The 20,105-nt window shown below is 32.4% G+C and overlaps 1 protein-coding gene across 1 annotated transcript; it reads left to right on the top strand.

The window, feature by feature from the left end:
- Window positions 1-7,025: 7,025 nt before the first annotated feature.
- On the top strand, window positions 7,026-10,685 carry LOC112750883 (uncharacterized). Its single transcript, XM_025799800.3, has 4 exons — window positions 7,026-7,402; window positions 7,724-7,806; window positions 9,804-9,859; window positions 10,287-10,685. The coding sequence occupies exons 1-4, from the start codon at window positions 7,231-7,233 to the stop codon at window positions 10,363-10,365; spliced, it is 390 nt and encodes a 129-aa protein (XP_025655585.1). The 5' UTR covers window positions 7,026-7,230; the 3' UTR covers window positions 10,366-10,685.
- Window positions 10,686-20,105: the final 9,420 nt, after the last annotated feature.

Raw genomic sequence — 20,105 nt, 5'->3', positions numbered from 1 at the left:
CACGCATGGGCGACGCGTATGCGTGCCTAGCACAAAAGACAAGCGACGCGTACGCGTGACTGATGCGTACACGTGACAAGGAATTTCGCCAAATGATGCACACGCGTGACCTATGCAAACGCGTGATATGCGCCACGTGCAGAAACTTGCAGAAAGCGCTGGGAGCAATTTCTGGGCTCCTTTTTGGCCCTATTCCAAGCCCGAGAACACAGAATATAGGCTGCAGAGTGGGGGAATCATTCATTCATGAATTCATTCACACAAATTTAGGTTTTAGATGTAGTTTTCTAGAGAGAGCGTCTAGGTTTTAGGATTTCTCTTAGTTTTAGGTTTATTTCTTCTCAATTCCAAGTTCAATGTTCCTTTAATTTAATTCTCTTCAACTCTTATTTGTTCTAGTTCTCTAGTTTATTTATTTTCTCTTGTTGATTTATTTATTTCCCCAATTTAGTTCATGAATTCTAATGTTAGATTTGATTTTCTTATTAATGCAATTTGAGGTTTTCCATATTTATGATTGCTTTCTTCAATTTATGTTATTGACACTTTCAATTGGTTGTTTAGATTTAATATCCCTTGCTAGTTTCCTATGTCTTTATGTTATGCCTTCCAAGTGTTTGATAAAATGCTTAGGAGGGTTTTAAGTTAGATTTTTATGTTCTTGGCTTTGGTTGAGTAATTGGAGACTCTTGAGTTATCAAACTCCTTTGTTGATTGTTAATTGAAAATTGCTGGTTGATTTGGATCCCTCTAAAGCTAGTCTTTCCTTAGGAGTTGACTAGGACTTGAGGAATCAAATTGATTAGTCCACTTGACTTTCCTTCATAGTTAGAGGTTAACTAAGTGGGAGTAATGGACAATTCTCATCATAATTGATAAGGATAACTAGGATAGGACTTCTAGTTCTCTTACCTTGCCAAGAGCCTTTCTTAACCATTAGTTTATTTCCTGCAATTTACTTTTCTTGTTCAACATTCAAAAAATCCAAAACGATACTTTTCCATAAACAATAATAACTACACCTCCCTGCAATTCCTTGAAAGACGACCCGAGGTTTAAATACTTCGATTATTATTTTTATTGGGTTTGCTTTAGTGACAAACAAGTTTTTGTATGAAATGATTCTTTGTTGGTTTAAAAACTATACTAGCAATGAGAATTTATTTGTGAAATTCTAAACCGTCAAAAATCCCTTCGTCAAAATGGCGCCGTTGCCGGGGAATTGCAAACGTATGCCTTATTTTTTGTTATTGTAAATATTGTGAATAATTTTGCTTTTTTGTTTCTTTGTTAGTGTTTCTAGTTTTAGGAGTTTATATTCATTAATTTTTATTAGTTTTTATTTCTCTTGCTACTATGAATTCTCACCCCATTGGCTATGAGTTTGGTTACAATCAAGTTGTAGGAAGAGGAAATTACAATGAGAGCTTGGATCAAGGATGGGACAATCAAAGATGAGAGGAGCCACGAGGATTTGATCAACCCTCTTGACAACAACCACCTCCAAGGTATTATCAACAACCATTCTATGATGCTTACCAAGGTAATGGTTATGGTGGACCTCTTCGTGACAACCGACACCCACCACAATATACCTATGAACCTCCTCCTCAACAGAGCTTTAACCCATCATACTCACAAGTCCCTTTCCACCATTCACCCCCATATGACCCTAACCCTTATCCATCATCCCAACCACCCCAACTCCAAAATAATTACCCTCCAGAACCACCTTCCTACTATGAACCTCCATTGGATAGCAACACCCTTTGTGTTATTCGCTAAGGACAAATACAGCTTCAAACCATACTTGCCTCTACTCTCACTAATCTCACCTCTACCCTCCAAACTCTTATATCTCGTATAGATGCATCAATCCAAAAGCAACATGATCCCAATAATGCTATTGATACGAAACAAGAGAGAAGGGATCGGCTTGAAGATGAAGGCGTAGCTGCAAAACTGGTGAGGGACGACATCAAGGAGAAGTTCGATTTTGTATTAGAGCAACTGGAGGAAGCCGTAATTATCGAAGAAGAAGAAGTGGTTGAAGACCTAGGAGATGCTGAACCTCCATGGGAATCGAGAGTTCTAGAGAATTTTGCCAAAAAGTTTGAAATTGATGTTGAGAAGGATAGTGCACAACCTCCAAGGCATGCTCCTCATGAAGAATTGGATGGAACAAATCAAGAAGCAGGTTCCCTTGGTGATAATGATCATGAATCAAGCCCTCCTAGTGATGAACTTGCATCTGCAATTGAACCCCTTGAGCTTGAAGAACCTTCCCCAAGTGAATATGAAGATGATGTGGAGGTATACTTTTCTCAACCTCCAACTTATGACTTGAGTGATGGGGAAGAATTAGAAGATTTTGATCAGGATGCAGTTGAAATTGAAGAGGTTTGCAGGGAGGTGGAAGAATTCACAGAAGAGCACAAGGGAGTAGAGCCTGCAAGACCATTGGGAAAACCTCTCCCAAAGCCATTACCACTCAATACAACATTCAAGTGGGTAAAATCCTTAACATTAACCTTTTCTTTCCCACTTGAATATGGTTTACTTGAGACAGATGGTCAACTTAGAGCTCTTTGTGGCTTTAAGAGTAAGAGGAAAATGGTTAGTAATTGGAGTTGGCAGGAAAGGTCTAATAAGGTTCCACGCTCTAAATTGAAGTACAAGGATTGGTGTAGAGCTCGATTGAATGGGTCTCAGAAGTTGACTGGGTATCTCGGTGAAAATTCAGGTTGCTTGCCACCCGGTTGGAAAAATGATGATCAACAAGAAGGTGGGTGAAAAAGCAAGGTTTGGGACCCCAGAATTCATTCTAACAATCCACACTCCTGGAACCTTGTCACTTGCTTTAACTTGCTCGAAGGCTTTATGTGCCTAGTTTGGGACCCCGGAGGCTATTGGAATTGCAAACATTGGTGGGGATTCCTGGATGAGTTCAAGCATAAACAACCATGACAGGGAGCTCACCAATTGTCAAACTTAAGGACTTTAACTAAAAGTGCTAGGTGGGAGACAACCCACCATGGTATGATCGTTCTTTTTCAGTCTTAGTTTTATTCATAGTTTTATTTTATTATATTTTTTTTAGTGTTCATTCATAATGTCTGCATCAGCATATGCATTCTGCATTCTGCATTTTGAATTTAAAAAAAAGAGCCACACCACGCATGCGCGTAGGTCACGCGTGGGCGTCGACACCAATTCGGCGCCTCCATCCAACGACCAGAGAGTTGTGATGGAATCGTGCGGCTGGTGTGCTAAGGGCACACTTCGAGCCACGCGTACGCGTCCCTCACGCATACGCATCAATTTCATTTTTAGCACACCACGCGTGGGCGTGAGCGACGCGCACGCGTCGCATGTCACACCTAGCCCCCCTCACTTTGAACAGAGAGTTGCGCCAAAACGACATTGGAATTGTGCGTTTAGCACAATTTTGGTCGACGCGTACGCGTGCTTCACGCGTATGCGTCATCTTCATTTATCCCGTAAGGTATTACTTGGACGACCTAGTGTACTTGCTGGTTAGTTGTGCGGATTTGTAAAAGTGTGATTGCGATTTCATGCACCATTGAGCTAACTCTTATTCGCAAGTCCTAATCCTCTCCTATGGAAGGATTAGCGTTAGGAACATGTACTACGTTTTCTTTTTCTTTGTTGATTGTTAATTGAAAATTGCTGGTTGATTTGGATCCCTCTAAAGCTAGTCTTTCCTTAGGAGTTGACTAGGACTTGAGAAATCAAATTGATTTGTCCACTTGACTTTCCTTCATAGTTAGAGGTTAACTAAGTGTGAGCAATGAACAATTCTCATCACAATTGATAAGGATAACTAGGATAGGACGTCTAGTTCTTATACCTTGCCAAGAGTTTTCTTAAGTATTAATTTACTTTCTTGCCATTTTATTTCATTACTCCTTGTTTCAAAAACCCAAAAAGATACAATCTCATAACCAATTATAAGTAACACACCTCCCTGTAATTCCTCGAGAGACAACCCGAGGTTTAAATACTTCAGTTTATTTTTATTGGGTTTGCTTAAGTGACAAACAAGTTTTTTTATGAAAGGATTCTTTGTTGGTTTAGAAACTATACTAGCAACGAGAATTTATTGTGAATTCTTTACTAGCAAAAATCCGTTCGTCAGGACTATCATCTGCTTGACCTTATTCGGCGGTGGAAACTCACCGAATAACTCCTGAAACCATTCCCAAGCTAGTCGGCCACCCTCCATGAATTTTTCAAACTCAGACAGGCACCCACTAACGGCCTTCCTATCGACAGGCAACCCAAGCTGAAACGCCACATCTTGCAGCGTGACGGTGCACTCTCCGAAAGGCATATAAAAGTGTGCGTCTCGGGATGCCACCTCTCAATGAATACACTGACCATAGGCTCATCCAACCAAAATCAACGACTGTTCAGCCTGGCCAAGTGGTACAAACCAATCTTCTCTAAATAAGGTATGATTCGTTCATGCATGGACATATTCTATTGCCACCGAACGCTGTAGATACACCTACTCGATTACACCATGTAGTAAAAATAACCACAACGCAATTAAATCCTACTTGATACATGAATAAACCCTAAATGATTACACTAAATAATTAAAATTACATAATTAAATAATTATTTAAGACCGAAATTAAATTATTAAATAATTAATTAATTAAAAAATTAAAAGTAACCCTAAACGCATTAACACTAAATAATTAAAAATTATTCTACTTCATACATGCATAAACACTAAATAACATCCGCAACAAAATCACAACAAAGTCTAACATTCTATCCGAATTAGATCTAACACCCTAAACTATAAATTTAAGGTATCAAATTGTCCATGTCCTATACGTTACAACATACTGCATTCTATAATCCAAAAGTCTAATATCAAATTATAAAAATTTTTATATTCCATTTTCTATACCCTACATTCTAGATCCTAAATTTCAAAGTCTAATACTCAACTATAAAGGTTAAATTATAAATTATAACTCTTATACCCTACATACTAGATTCTATTTTACAAAAACTCTAATACTTAGAAAAATAAAAACAAGCTAACCTCATTGACAATGACACCGACAATGTGGGCAACACCGTTTATTTTTATTTTAATTAATTTTTTTCATTAATTATGTTTTAAGTTTTTATGTTCATACAATGTAATTCTTATATATGTAAATGACTTGGTGTATTCTAATCCACCGAGTTATAACTTATACTCACATAGTTTAAAGATTTTATCCAAACTAATGGGTTAGAAGTTAATTTTCATGGTAGACCCGAAACTCATCGATGATGAGTATATGCCCTGCCTATAATGTGTATAGAGTTTCAACTAATGCTTCGCTCACAAAATTGTTTGTAGATGTTGAAAATCGTGCAATTGTCTTATTAGTTAGCCTTTTTTTTTATAAAAGATATTATTTGTACATTAAAATCAGCCATTAAAATCAATTATTAATGTATTTATGTATAAATATATGTGTAATTTGATTTATTTTCAATGTGTATTTATATTTTAATATGTATTTTATACTGATAGCTGATTTTGATGTGTATGTAACATTACTTTTTTTTTATTAGTATAATTCATATGTTGTGTATACATTTTGTTATTGTAGCATTTTTTCTTGCCAGGTTTCATTTTTATATGGATTTTTTAATCATTTGATTTTATTTTGTTAATAGCATGATATTCATTTTTCTTGTACAACTTTATCCCATGATGAAATTTTAGAATCTGTTGCTTCTTTCGCAAACAAAGTATATTCTTTTTCCCTTCATATATAATGTTTTTAGAATTCAACGTATTCAGATGTCTGTTACTTGTTGGCATACTTTTTATATTCAATTTGTTAATAATTAATTTTTATTATCATTTCTTTCTTTTTTTTTTGTTCATTTTTTTTTACCCATACTCTCAATTTAATGGAAATGAATCACACACAAATAACGGTTTTTAATTCATCTTTTTTACAAGATTTTAGCTATATACCTAATTGATTCATGAAATATATAATTCTAAGTTTATTCAGAATTCTTATGTTTATTAAATATGTGTGTAGGATATCTTTGTAAATATTCCAAGTCATGGCTCCTACAACAAAAAATTATCGACTATTTATAATCATGTGTCACTATTTATTAGAAAGAAATTAGAGGCAGCATTTAACATTTTTATTCAGCAAGCTTGTATGCTTATTGATGAGAGAGAAGCTTAATAATATTACATACCTTAAATAACGAGTATTTTTTATTATTTTTGTTTTGTTTGGATAAATCATTCAGGATTTTTTTGATCAGTTGTTACTTATAATTCAATTAAATTAAATATATTCATAGATATAATATACAAATTTTAAATTTTCGTAGAGAATATATATTTTGCTTTAGTTTATAATTTCGTGATAATCCTTAATTTTTATGTCAATCACATTTTAGTTTGCACATTTTTTATTTGTAAAAGTATACATATTTCATATTTTTGTTTGTTGTTATTAGGGTTTGTTTGGGTGAATTTTTAAGAAAAAATCTTTTGTTGAGTTATTCTTTTTAAAAGATTTTATAAAAAAGTAAAAGTAATTTTATGTTTGGGTATCTCATACAAAAAGATCTTTTTATTTATCAATTATGTTTGGGTATAAGGATATAAAAGTACTTTTTTGTTTATTTATTACATAAAAAACATCTTTTTTAAAAAAAAAAATCTTTTAAAAAAAAAAGTAAATTACATCTTCTAAAAAAAGATGTTTTTTTTATTTTTCTAGTGATTTTATTTTTATTATTAGAAATTTGCCAAACATGTTAAAAAATAAAAAAAATATTAAAAAATATTTTTTTTAATCAAAATAATAACGCGCAAAAAAGTACTAAATTTTATTTATATAGTTAAACATTCTACTAACATATTTTAGTAAATACCATCTTCAATAAACTAAAAAACTTTCAATCATTATTTTTTTTAATATGTATGCATTATTGCATTTTGTTATGTTCTTTCTTATTTATAAAGGCAAGAAATAAAATATCCGTTCTAGTTCAATTAATTATATTTATTCACTCTAATTAAAATATCATGTATAAAACCCTGCAAATGTAGAGGCATCGAAAGACTGGCACAGAAAGACAGCGAGTAAGGAGAAGAAAACGAAATCAGAATCAGAGTCTGGAGAGCAACGAAGAAGAAGAAAGAAAGAGAGTGATCACATGGCGTTGCAGTGGTTGGTTCTCTCCTACGTGGTGGCTGCTGAGGCTGCCGTCGCCATTCTCGTTACACTTCCCACTCCCAAGCTCTTAAGGGACCGTTTGGTTTATTTTGTTTCCCTCATTCTCCAACCTGCGCTTTTTATTGTTCCTTTCGCTGGATTCCAGCTTGTCGGTATGCTCTTCTTCCAATTTCTCTTAACTCCTTTCTTCAATTTCATGTGTGTGCCTCAAAATCTTCAATTTTCCACTTTTTGTTAGGTAGGGTGCTTGCAAATTGTGCAATTTTTCTTTGATCTAGGGTTGCGTGTAATTAGTCATAGAACAAAAATTAGATATATTGTTTTTTCATTTTTCTATTTGGGATGATTTATGTTGGTAGTTGACTAGTTGTATTCAACCATGCCACTGTTTTGGGGGAGATCCATGTGGTGATTTTGGGGGAATTTATTGTGTTAGTTTTTTCAGTGAATTTGGATTTTGTGGTTGTTCGCAGATATATACTGGAAGAATGAGCATAGGTTGATGTGTACATCTGATGTTTGTACTGCTGCAGAGAGAGATCGATATGAGAAATCTGTAAGTATTTTTTCAGTGAAATATGTTGTTTGGGACTTTCTTCTGCCCTTTTGAGTTGTGAACGTAGAATGATTTAGATTTCGGTGATTTTTATTTTAGCCTTACTGTCAAAGTAGCCTGATTAGAGAACTCCCTGAATTATGGCCACTGAATGTTCATAGTTTACCTTTGGTGATTATGGGTGATAGGGAAGTGTATCAAACTTATAATTAGTTAATGAATGCTGCAAGAATATAGAGATTCAAAAGTATTAGTAATTGGCTTTAGCTAACCAGTGTCGTAAAGGTACTAATTAGTGTTTCTAATGATGGAAAGTAAAAGTAGTGGAGCTTTGAATACATTGAATGTTTTGAACACTTCTGAAAAATACCCCTTCAATACAAACTTTCAACTTTAGAAACTTTACTAGTGGGCTGATTCCTAGTTAGCAAAACCCTTGAGGAATTAACTGTTGGTCAAATTGGCTTACGTTATTCGCAAATTGCTAATTTCAATGGTTAATTATAGATTGGCACACCATGGGATTGTAGTTTAAAGCACACATTTTACTGCCAGCTGTTTAATATTGCTTTGGAGACTTCTGTGATTCTGAATGTTACAAAGCTAATCACATAAAGCACCAGAATAGTTGTTGCATTTAACTGGATTTTAACCCCTTTATGGATGTTTATTTGTGATTGAATTATCTATACTTATTCTTAACATTTTTGTCCTCTTTACTCATCAAGCCATTCCCTTCCTTAATCACGCCATCTGAGATCCCAACTCCCAACCACACCCTTCGGGTCTACAGTCCTATGTCGTGTCACCATTTTGAATATCTATCGGTGGTTTAAACCAAAATGTTGCACTCAGAGAAAGTTCATAACCGTCATGTTTAATTTATATTACTTGAAACTTTCATGTTAATTGTATTTAATCTAGTTTTTGGGTTTTATTGTGTATCCAAATTCACTCAATTCAGTCCGGCTTCCTGGTACCGTATATTGCATGTAGTTGGAAAGTAGGATCCTTACTCATGGGCAGGTTCCGAAAGCAGCTTTTAATGTAAGCAGATCATGATCAAAATCAATCAATGGTTTTTGCTTTGATCTGTTCAATTTCGTCTTGTTTCATATAGCAGGATAAGGCTTAGTTGTTGTTGTTCATACTTTTTATGCCAAAAGGTTCCACTTCTTGAAATCTTCAAATGTGTTGTAAATCATGCAGTAGGTATATATTGACTGTGAGATAAATCACTTTAAATTCATATAGCTTTGTTTACAGCACCTATCAAAACATTGTAGCCTTTTTAAATGATTGGGAACAAATGTGTTTTAAGTCATCAAATGTAAAGATAAATAAATACTATATGTGAAGATTTTGAATGCACACTTTCTACATATGTTTTAAGACAAAAATCTTACCATTACCATCTATGAAGACAAACTTAATGTTGGCTTTCTAGTAAACATACAATAATCAGTTGCTGCAAACTGTAAATGACACTAGACAATAAACATTAACAACAAAAGTGCAACAAGAAATTAAATCCATATTGGTCTTGAGTGGTACAATATGCTTTCTTTATTTTAAATCAGATTTAAGAAGTTAACTGCATTTTGGTGTTCAGTCCCCTGCCTTCTTCTTTCTCTCTTTCAATAAGCCACGACGTTCTCTGATAGTGCAAATTCTATTAACAATGTACAGACTTTCGTTGCATGCCTGATTGGAACTGTCTCAATCCCTTGTTTCCTATCGTTGCTATGCAGATGATTGTAGTCTCGTCAATATACTTTGTGACTTTTATTATCGCCTCCCTGCTTTCCCAAAAAATCTCAAAATTCCAACTATTTAAAAATTAAAATATATGCCTTATACCAGTTTTTGGGTTTGAAACTATGTAATATTCTTTTGATTTACTCAATTGAAAATAAGATTTGCCAGATTTGATTCTCTTTCCTTATACTTGACTACATTTTTTACTTACGGACTACTAATTGATTTTGTTTTCTCAGATATACAAAGCTCAGAGAAATGTGGTACTGTGCATTGCAGCTTGTTTTCTCTACTGGTAAAGCACCATCACCAATTTTACATTTGGATCTCTTTTTTCTTTTGGTAATGGAATTGACCTAGTTAATAGGGAGAGTATTATAAAAAAGCACGAGAGTGGAAGCATCGAACGAATCTGAGCTGTCGCGAATTAGTTACCCAAATCAAATTCAGTTTTAACTAATTCATAAGCGGCTTAGACACTCAGATCACCCATGTTCTTGTGCTTTATAATGAGCATCGTTGATATGCCTAATTACAAGTCCTTCCTTTGTTACTGTCTCAATAGGAAATGAACACAAAATTTTACATTTCCTTATTATGTGACGACTTTCATAATTTTGATTAAGTGGAGCCGAGTATTGTACCCACGGAAACTTCTAATCCATCCTGAAATTGAACATATAGCGAGATCATGTTATGTGAATAATTGGATATTGTGACAGGTCTATCTACCGCATATGCAAGTACCAAAAGGACCTCAAGAATTTGGAGGAAGTGGAGAAGAGGTACAAGTCCAAGTAGCTTCCTTTTGCAGCTTCATATTGTGATATGTTTATTGCTTGGTGGAGGCAGCTATAGTCTATAGTTGAGTCTGATGTACCAAATTATACACTCTTGTCAAAATAGCATTTGTTTCAGCTCTAGAAATTTATATTACAACCTTTTTTTGTGTGTGCTTTTTCACTTTTGTTTAATTTAAAAGACGTCTAATGTGGATTGTGAGTTTCTGTTACTTGAAGCTTTACTATTTAGCACCAAATTCTATTATTCACTTAAATTTTCAAGGTAGATCTTACTTAAGATCCTAGTCAAGTCATAATGGAACTTTTTATACAAGAGAATACATGCTTGGTGATGTAACTATATGCTTATGCTAGTTTTTTTTTTTTTTTTTTTTTTTTTTTTGTGGGGGGGTGGAAGCTCTTTTTTTTTTTAAAGCAGAAGTAGAAAAATATTTTTTGTTTGTGTATATTTATTGAAGTATTTTTCATTAGAATCAGAAGCAGTTCGTTATTTGGATACGACAAAAATATAAATATCTTTTATATAAATTTACAATTATGGTCATGTACTCGTGGTAAAAAGTTATTTTGCATAATATGATATTTTTTAAAATTTTAAAGGTATATTATTTTATTATATAAAAATTTTAGTAGAATGTACTAATTAAGTTATATTTTTAATGATATTTTTATTCAAAATAATTTATTTTAATTATATATATATATATATATATATATATCACAATTTTTACATATACATGTGTATATACATTAGTACAATTTCTATTTCAAAATAAAATGAAATGTTTAGATATCACAAAAAATTATAATATAATTTTATCTCATTTTTAGAGTAGTGCAATGTAGAAATTTTATTGGATTTGTATTCCGGTAGGGTTTTATATTTTTTAAATGAATATAGTTGTATTTTTTAAAATATGTGGAGATAAATTTATAATCTTATTAATATGTTTTTTTCAACTTTTTCTACTTCTAGCAAAAGTAGATTTCTACCTGCTTCTAAAAAAACTGCAGAAAATTGCTTATTTTATGCTTTTGTTTTGTTAGCACAAAGTCACAAACAAATTACTTAAAAAAAAGTTTTTATTTTTTGACAAAAAATATTTCATTTATCCTAGAAGTATAAACAAACGAACCCCATATTTGAGAATTTTATAAGAGTACGTGCTATGCTTATATGTGAAGTTTTAGAAATAATGAAAGCGTTCTTGTGATTATATTATGTGATTGGAACTTAAAAAAAAAAAAACATTTTTACATTAGCCATCTGTTAAAATTACAACCAAAACAATTACAACCAAAACAATAGAAATTAGAAATAATATTTTTTTTGTTTTCCACAGTTTTCTCAGTATGTCAAGAACTAATCCATCAAAAATCTGACCTCTATTTAAGAGTTTATCGTTGGCCAATAAATTATTGTATGCACAATGCAGATTTGAACCCTCGATATTTGCATAGCGATTTAGTGAGTTAACCATTAGACCAATCCAACTTGGTTAGAAATAATATTGTTTTGACTTGGGCTTAATAAAGAAAGAGCCCATGACATATAGGCCCAACCTTAGCCTTATACTCAGAGTCCAAGACACGTCTAGCCGAAAAGAATTCAAGCACAAGTAAAGTCGATAGTTACATATAATTCATTCAAGACTAGAGTAACCAGAATCTCGATTTAACTTTTAAAATTTTCTGATATTAATATTTTAGATTATTCGATCGATTTTGCAAAATTTTTACTAGGTCCAACAATTTTACGATTTAAATTTTGTTACAATTTTATATTTTACGTATTTATTTTACTTTTTCAATTTTATTTAAAATATCAATTTGCTCTGTCTATCGAGACCGACCTGTCATGGTGAGAAAGCATCACACCTCGACAAGAGAATCTTACACCTAAGCGGGATTCAATCCTCAAAATCTAGATAATCGCAACATGACTAATAGAGGATTATCTGAAATGACAACTTACATGACTCAACCTTTAAATAAGTTGGCTCATGAACCAGATTTTTTTCTGTTATAAAATAAAAAAATCATTAATTCCTATAACAAAGTATTCAAGCTTTATATTCTGGAAGCGGATTTTGAAAGTCATGATGGTTCTGCGATCAGAGACTTAATAATGGGTCCTTATTAAGCTAACCCCGTGTCCAGTGGTGAAGAAGTAGAGGTTAAATCCGTAGATATACCTAACGAGGAGGATGAAGAGATAAACAACTTCACAATCTCACAAGTCGCGCTGATATAGCCTGCTATTTATAGATTGTACGATCAACCTACTCATTATTTCACGTTGAACCTCGAAGCAATGAATTGAGATTGGTCTTTTGGTTAGGGAGGCCTTGAGGATGATCCAACGAATGAGTTTGAAATTGGTCTAACAGTTTGAAAACAAAGAAGTCATTATGGTAGTTAAAATATATAGCATCAGGAGGGTTGTGGAGTATAAGATATTAAAAAGTGACTAATTGAAATATGTTGTACAATGCACTCAGTTTGGGTCGGGTTGTCAATGGAGCATACACATTTCTTATCACTGAAAGCAAAAAAAATGGGAGGTTAGGAGATACAGCGATCCTCATTCTTGCATGCAAACATCATTAGGCTAGGACCATGGAATGTTTTACTCGAAGATGGTAGCTCAACACATATTCACAATGGTCAAAGAAAATCCAACGATTTGCATAAGAGTTTTTCAAGGATATGTTGAAAATCACTTTGGATACAAAGCGTCTTACAGAAAAGTTTGGCTTGCAAAGTAAAAAGTCATTGCCAAGATATATGGAGATTGGGAGAAATCATACAACGAACTTCCTAGGTAGTTTATTCTCAATATAGATATATTTACTCGATAAGATTCATTACATTGCATTCAGTTACATATGGTTCATTGTATTTTAATATGTTCTAACAACTATAGTGATTTAGGTATTTGGGTGCAACTTGTAGCACAATCTTAGCAAAGTGATAATGATAGTGCTATGTTTTATCAGATGTTTTGGACGTTTTCTCCTTATGTAGAGCTTTCAAGCATTACAAACTACTTATCTCCATTGATGGCACTTACTTGTATGGTAAAATATGGCGGTACTCTGCTTATGGATATCATCCAAGATGGCAATTCAAACATATTACCTATTACATTTGTTGTGGTCGAAGAGAGACGAAGGAGATTTGCTCATTAATGTTGCGCTGAATGCCGATGAAAGTGGTTGGAAACCCCCGCATACCTTCCCTTTTGTACAAGACATATTGCGGCCAACTTCATGACATACTTTAAGAACAAGGAATTGAATAATGTATTCGTCAATACAGCATATTTGAAATCACGCAGGGAGTTCGCTCACTACTTTGGCAAATTGAGGGTGAAGAATGTGACAATCACAAACTGGCTAGAAGAAATACCACGTGAACAATGGACACATTATGCTGATGAAGGTCGTAGGTTTGGGCACATGATCACAAATATATATGAGTGCATCAACGTTGTCATGATAGTTACTTGCAGTCTGTTGAATACTACTCTTGTCAAGTCAACTTACTTCCGATTGGGTGAGCTTTTTGCAAAGAAGGGAATAGAAGCTCAAGCACAGTTTCAAGTGGGTACTAAATTCTCACAAACGCTAATGAAGGCTATTGAGATCAACATTAACTACTGAGGAGTTAGCAACAATGCCAGGATCTAGACAACAGAATTATCAAATATTGCTCGATGAAGGTAAATGCGACTACAGATACTTCCAAGCCCTTCACCTACCTTGTCGTCATATTCTAGCAACATGCTCACACGCAAGACTTGATTGGAAAGATCATGTGCATCCCATGAAAACTGTAATCAAGGTTTACAGAATGAAGTTTAGACCGATTGGTCACAAGGATGACTGTCCAACATATATGATGGTCCTCATATTCGACCCAGTCCTTGACTAATGAGAGTCAAGAGAGGTCGTCCCGTTTCTACTAGGATTCGTAACAACATGGATGAGGGTACCACTTGCCCAAATAATTAGGGTACTATTCGCCCCTATCAAGTCTACCATCATGTCTATGCAGCTCAATAATGTTCAGTGGTTTCGTGAGGATGTACTGCAAACCACTAAACTGCTTGACAACACGATCCACCTGATGCCACTCCACGATCGCAAAGTACAACAATGGACACACGAAAATATATTAAGGGTTCAGCTTGTCGATGGAACCATGTTCAAGATACATGAGTCACATATGGAATCCAGTTGACCTGTGCACATTGCCAAGACAATATACTCAATATCAAGATAAGGAAAATATAAAGTCGATGCACGATACAAAGATATTTAACTAAAAATATAACTGATTATATATGTTATAAATTCCAATGTTGTTCAAAACCCGTTTTCAAGACCGAAACCTGGTCTCTACAATTTTATTATGCAGCTTGTGACTTAACTACCTACAATAAAAGGATATATTAAAATTTACACAACCATAAACATTGACTTATATGACGATAAAATATAAATTTTTAAATGCATATAATAACTCTCTATCAAAGAAAATTGCCACTGCTCAAATTCGTCATGTCAACAACCAGGGATGTGATGATATCTCCAAGACAGAAGCAACCCCTCGCATCCATCTAAATTTCGCTGCCTATAATCAGTGGCACGACACATTTGGTGGTACAACCACATAACTACGCAAGTACAACTGAACCTCAAGACAGTTGGCCACAACATTCCAAATCCTCCAAAAGAAGTAGCTACCTCATGTGAACACAAGAGTCGGACGCGACTAGAAACAAGATGCCCCCTAAGATTTGAATGATGTACCCTTGGGTGTACTATAGTAGTTGCTCCTCCGTCGCATCTTCTTTCAAATTCCGACATACAGTATCTCTGAACCACAATAAGTGCGCCTGTCTGTGGTTGGGGCTTGGTACATGTACTAGCAGCTGTTGACATAGGTTCTCCATGGAACGTCCATCATAGGACTGCTTCTATCCACTAACGCAACCACTAACAGAATCTCCATTAACATTAAGACTCTGTTGATATGCTACGTCCTGTAGAGTAATGGTCATCTCCCCACAGGGCAGGTGAAAAGTATAAGACTCTATCCGTCATTTCTTGACAAACGCGGAGATCAAAACTCAATCATGTCCACTCAACTATGTAGGTCACATGCTCGAAACCAGCACGTTTGAGGTATATTCTGATACGCTCGCTGGGTCTTACCAGTAAATTCCGTCTCGTTAGTAACACCCTATTAAACTTAAAAAAAAAAACTTACATAAAATTCATGCCCAAAATAATACAAATTTTATATTCATTAAAGATATCACTTAAATGTTATACCAGTTGTCGAAATTTGCCAACAATATACTTCGCCTAATCTAATCTATAAAAGGTGTCCTCGTAACCTAGTAAGTTTTGCTCCATCAAAATAGTTAAAATAAAATATTTAAAAATTAATATCAATAACTTTCAACTATTTTACAACTAACAATAACTCTAAATACTTAAATAACTAAAAAAATTAATATCAATAATTAATACCAATAACTCTAAATAATTTAAAAAATACAAAAAATTACTGTAAATACTTAAATAATTAATATCGATACCTCTAAATAATTAAAAATACAAAATACAAAAATTAAAACATATTAAATCTACATAGCAAATTTAAATAATTAATAAAATATCTCTAATATTTAACAATAATTTTTAAATAATTATCTCTATATTAATACTTAACATTAATTTTTACAAAAAAAAAATCTATTCTAAATTTAAATAGATAATATTTAGTAAATTATATAAAAAAATAACTGATAAAAAAATAGTTTATAAATCTTACAATTGACATGAGATGAGATGAGAAGAGAAAAGAGTAAAATTTGAGAATGAAAAGAGTTGAGAGTGAATTTTGATTGTTGTGAATGAAATAAAGGGAGGCACATCTTTATATAGTTAGAAAAAATTGTATAAAGTTTAAAATTGCCTAAAATTCGTCAAATATATGGACGAACTTCATGTTTTTACAGAGTTCATCATTGATTTGGGTAAACTTTGTCTAATATCCGCAAATTTATTGATGTATTGGGTAAACTTATTGCCACCTTTAAAAGAATAAATTTTAGAATACAGGGAAAGAATAATTTGTTATAAAAATTAATTTTTTTTATATTTTATAACAGGAAAAAAATCCCTCATGAATCCCTCTATGAATAGTTGAATACTCATGGTATGAGTTTATTACAATGACAGAAAACGTAGACATAGAGAGTCTTGTAGATCATCCCCCATGTCTCAATTGTGTAGATCATTTGACGATTCACAAATTTTTAACCTTTTACCAAAGTCCATCAGTTATATATTTTGATTGTTTTTTAATAGTATTATGTAAAAAAAAAATAATAATAAAAGACATTAGCAACAAAATATTTTGAAAAATAGATGCATTTAATTCTACCTTCTTTTAACAAAAAAAAGGGATCCTTTCTTTATGGAAAAAAAAATCAGTCAGTATTTAGTTATTTACATATTCGGTAATGCCAAAAGAGAAAAAAGCCTTTGTCAAATAAGTTAAACAAAATAGCATCTAAGTTTTTAGCTTCGTTTCAACTATATAAAAAAATATCAAATTATAATAACACTTTTTTAAATTGCGAGAATGAGACGCGCCCTAGCTATGCATTAAATAAATTACAATCCTCTGGAAATCTTAAATGGTGGGTCAATAAACCCATCCAGAAATGAAAGGCAGCACACTTTGTTCAAACTTCAAAGTAAATAACAACAGAATAAACTAAACGGCGAATTCTAATGTCAATTGGGTCGGTGGACTATTTTCACGTGTGGACCTTATTGTTATTTTTGGCAGTAATTTGAATAAAAGCATACAATAATTTTCTTGATTTAAACGGAACCTTAAAATTTCCAAGTCATACGCGTCTCTGTTTACTAGGATACACGTATCAGAGTAAATACGCGCAAGATCTGAAATAGCCTTCGTTTATTCAATCATGCTAAGGTAGCTAACTAGAATATTAGCCAATAACAATTAATTATTAGTTAAATTGCAAACAAATAAAAAAAATTTAAAATCAAATAAAAATTATCTAAAGTCTAACAAAAAAAAATCTAAAATTAAACCAAAAAAAATCTAAAATTTTTTTAAGAAGAATATCTAAAATTCAACCAAAAAAATTTAAAATTATTCTAAAAAATATCTAAAATCTAACAAAAAATTTAAAATCTAAACACAATAAAAACTCTTTTAATTATAATAAAAAAACATCACTCTTTTAATTATAATAAAAAAACATCACTTTCAGATGTTTCTTATACCTAAATGTTAGATATTTTAACTTTAGAGGTTTGGAAATTTTTTTATGAGAATGTACAATAAAAATAAACTATTAAAAAATGGCATAATTTTAGATGTTTCTTATGCCTAGATTTTATATATTTAAATTTTAGAAATTTCAGATATTCTTTTAGAAATGTACAAATAATAATAAAGTCTTGTCCTACTAGGTGGGGTTGGTTACATGGATCAAACAATGTCATTGAACCCTATCATGTATCATATCTATAGAGAGACCATTTATATGTAGATCTCGTTAAACCACTTTATGGATGGTCTTCCTAGGTCTTCCTCCACCTTTCACCCCTTGTCCATCTTCCATCTCATCCACCCTCCTGACTAGGTGCTCTGTCGGTCTTCTTCTCACATGTTCAAACCTGTTGAGACGCGATTCTACCATCTTTTCCACAATAGGTGCTATTCCAACTCTCTTTCTCTCTTATATCTTCGTTCCTTAGTCTATCTAATCGCGTATGACCACTCATCTATCTCAACATCTTTATTATCTCTGCCGTACTTAACTTATGTTCGTGATTTCCTTTGGCCACCCAACACTTTGTACCATAAAAGCATAGCCTGTTTGATAGCAGTGCGATAGAATTTACTTTTAAGTTTTAAAGACACTTTTTTGTCACATATAAAACTAACGCACTCTGCCGTGTTGACAAGCCTGCTTGGATCCTATGATTTACATCATGCTCAATATCTCTATTATCATGTATGATGCATCCAAGATACTTAAAACTTTTAATTTTTCGGAGGATATTTTCTCCAATTTTCACTTGTATATTAGAGTTTTTCCTTCGACGGCCGAACTTACAGACCATACACTTCTAGAGCTTCTCTCCATAAATTCAACTTATTTAGATCTTTCCTTGACTCTCTCATAAGGACGATATCATCGGCAAAAAACATACATCATGGCACAGGCTCTTAGATATGCTCTATGAGTACTTCAAGACTAATGTGAAAAGGTATAAACTAATGATTCTTAGTATAATTCGATACCAATAGAAAATTTCTCTGTCACACCACCTTGAGTCTTCACACTAATTGTAGCACTATCATACATGTCTTTAATTGCACGAATATATGTTATCCTTACTCTCTTCCTTTCCAAAATCTTCCATAAGACCTCCCTTAACATCCTATCGTACGCTTTTTTCCAAATCAATAAACACTATATATATGTAAATTCCTTTTATTACTATGATACCTCTCCATTATCATTTTATTACTACAATTAAAAGTAAATGAAAGTAAATTATTAAAAACGAAGACATTATTTCAAATGTTTCTTATACCTAGTTTTTGATATTTAAATTTTAGATATTTAGATGTTTTTTGTAATGAATGTATATTAAAAAGTAAATGAAAACAAATAATACCTCTGGATTTTGTCTATTTAAATTTTAAAAGTTTTGAAATTTTTTTTTATGATTTTGAATGTTTTGTTTTATTAAGTTTTAGATATTTTTTTACTTCTTTTTAATAATTTTAAATTTTTTTTGTTAGATTTTAAATTATTTTTTATAATTTTAGATTTTTCTAAATTAAATTTTGGATTTTTTTGGTTCAGTATTTTGTTATAAAATTAGCTAATTTATTAAAATATTGACCAAAAAAATACTGGTCTAGACTTTTTCTAATTTATTATATTGTATGCAACAATTTTCTTCGTATTAGAGGTAACGTTATAGGAAGAATTTCAGGTCAGTTGATTTTAATTATAAAATATATAAAATATTAATTTTCCAACGTTGTATGTTACTTATTTATTATATGTTGTGGCTGTATCTGCTAAAAGTAGCTATTGTTTTAAACAAGGTTTCACTGCTCATTTAGCAGTGGCAGTGTGAAACAAACAAATGTTCTCATTTGCCAAAGTTTTCTCAATCATGTTCTTGAACCATTGTGTTGTGCTCATCATGTTTATATAAACATAATTTATCACGTGATTCACATTCTGAATTGTATAGAGTCGTTTAATTTGTTGATAAAATAAGATATGAAGTATGAATGAAATGGCAAAACCACCAGTTTCCATTTAAGTGTGGAGTGTGGTACATCTTCACACTAAATAATAATATTACATTGTCTAATCGATTTTGGGTGATCTAGTAGGTAGTTTACTTGTCTGTTTAAATAAATATTAAGGATTTAATTTCTGTCTTATACATACAATAATTTATTATTAACTAATAATAAATCCTTAAATGCAACTCCAATTTATGACGAATTAATTTTTAATTTATCGAATTAAAAAATACTTTAAAAAAAAATAATATTACATACTCTTGGATTCACAACTAAGGGCAACCGCTGCAGTAGTGTTGTATGTAATGATTATTTTAAGTTACATTCTCACATATTATAATG

Source organism: Arachis hypogaea, chromosome 15 (assembly GCF_003086295.3).
Source record: "Arachis hypogaea cultivar Tifrunner chromosome 15, arahy.Tifrunner.gnm2.J5K5, whole genome shotgun sequence".
NCBI classification, from domain to species: Eukaryota; Viridiplantae; Streptophyta; class Magnoliopsida; order Fabales; family Fabaceae; genus Arachis; species Arachis hypogaea.
The sequence above is the reverse complement of the archived record's forward strand: the minus strand, read 5'-3'. Positions and strand labels throughout refer to the sequence as shown.

What these genes read in the sequence shown, in the direction of transcription:
- LOC112750883 (XM_025799800.3), top strand. Translation starts at nt 7,231, where the DNA reads ATGGCGTTGCAGTGGTTGGTTCTCTCCTACGTGGTGGCTGCTGAGGCT. An exon ending in CGCTGGATTCCAGCTTGTCG is followed by an intron (nt 7,403 to 7,723) that starts GTATGCTCTTCT and finishes GGTTGTTCGCAG; the next exon opens with ATATATACTGGAAGAATGAG. An exon ending in GAGATCGATATGAGAAATCT is followed by an intron (nt 7,807 to 9,803) that starts GTAAGTATTTTT and finishes TTGTTTTCTCAG; the next exon opens with ATATACAAAGCTCAGAGAAA.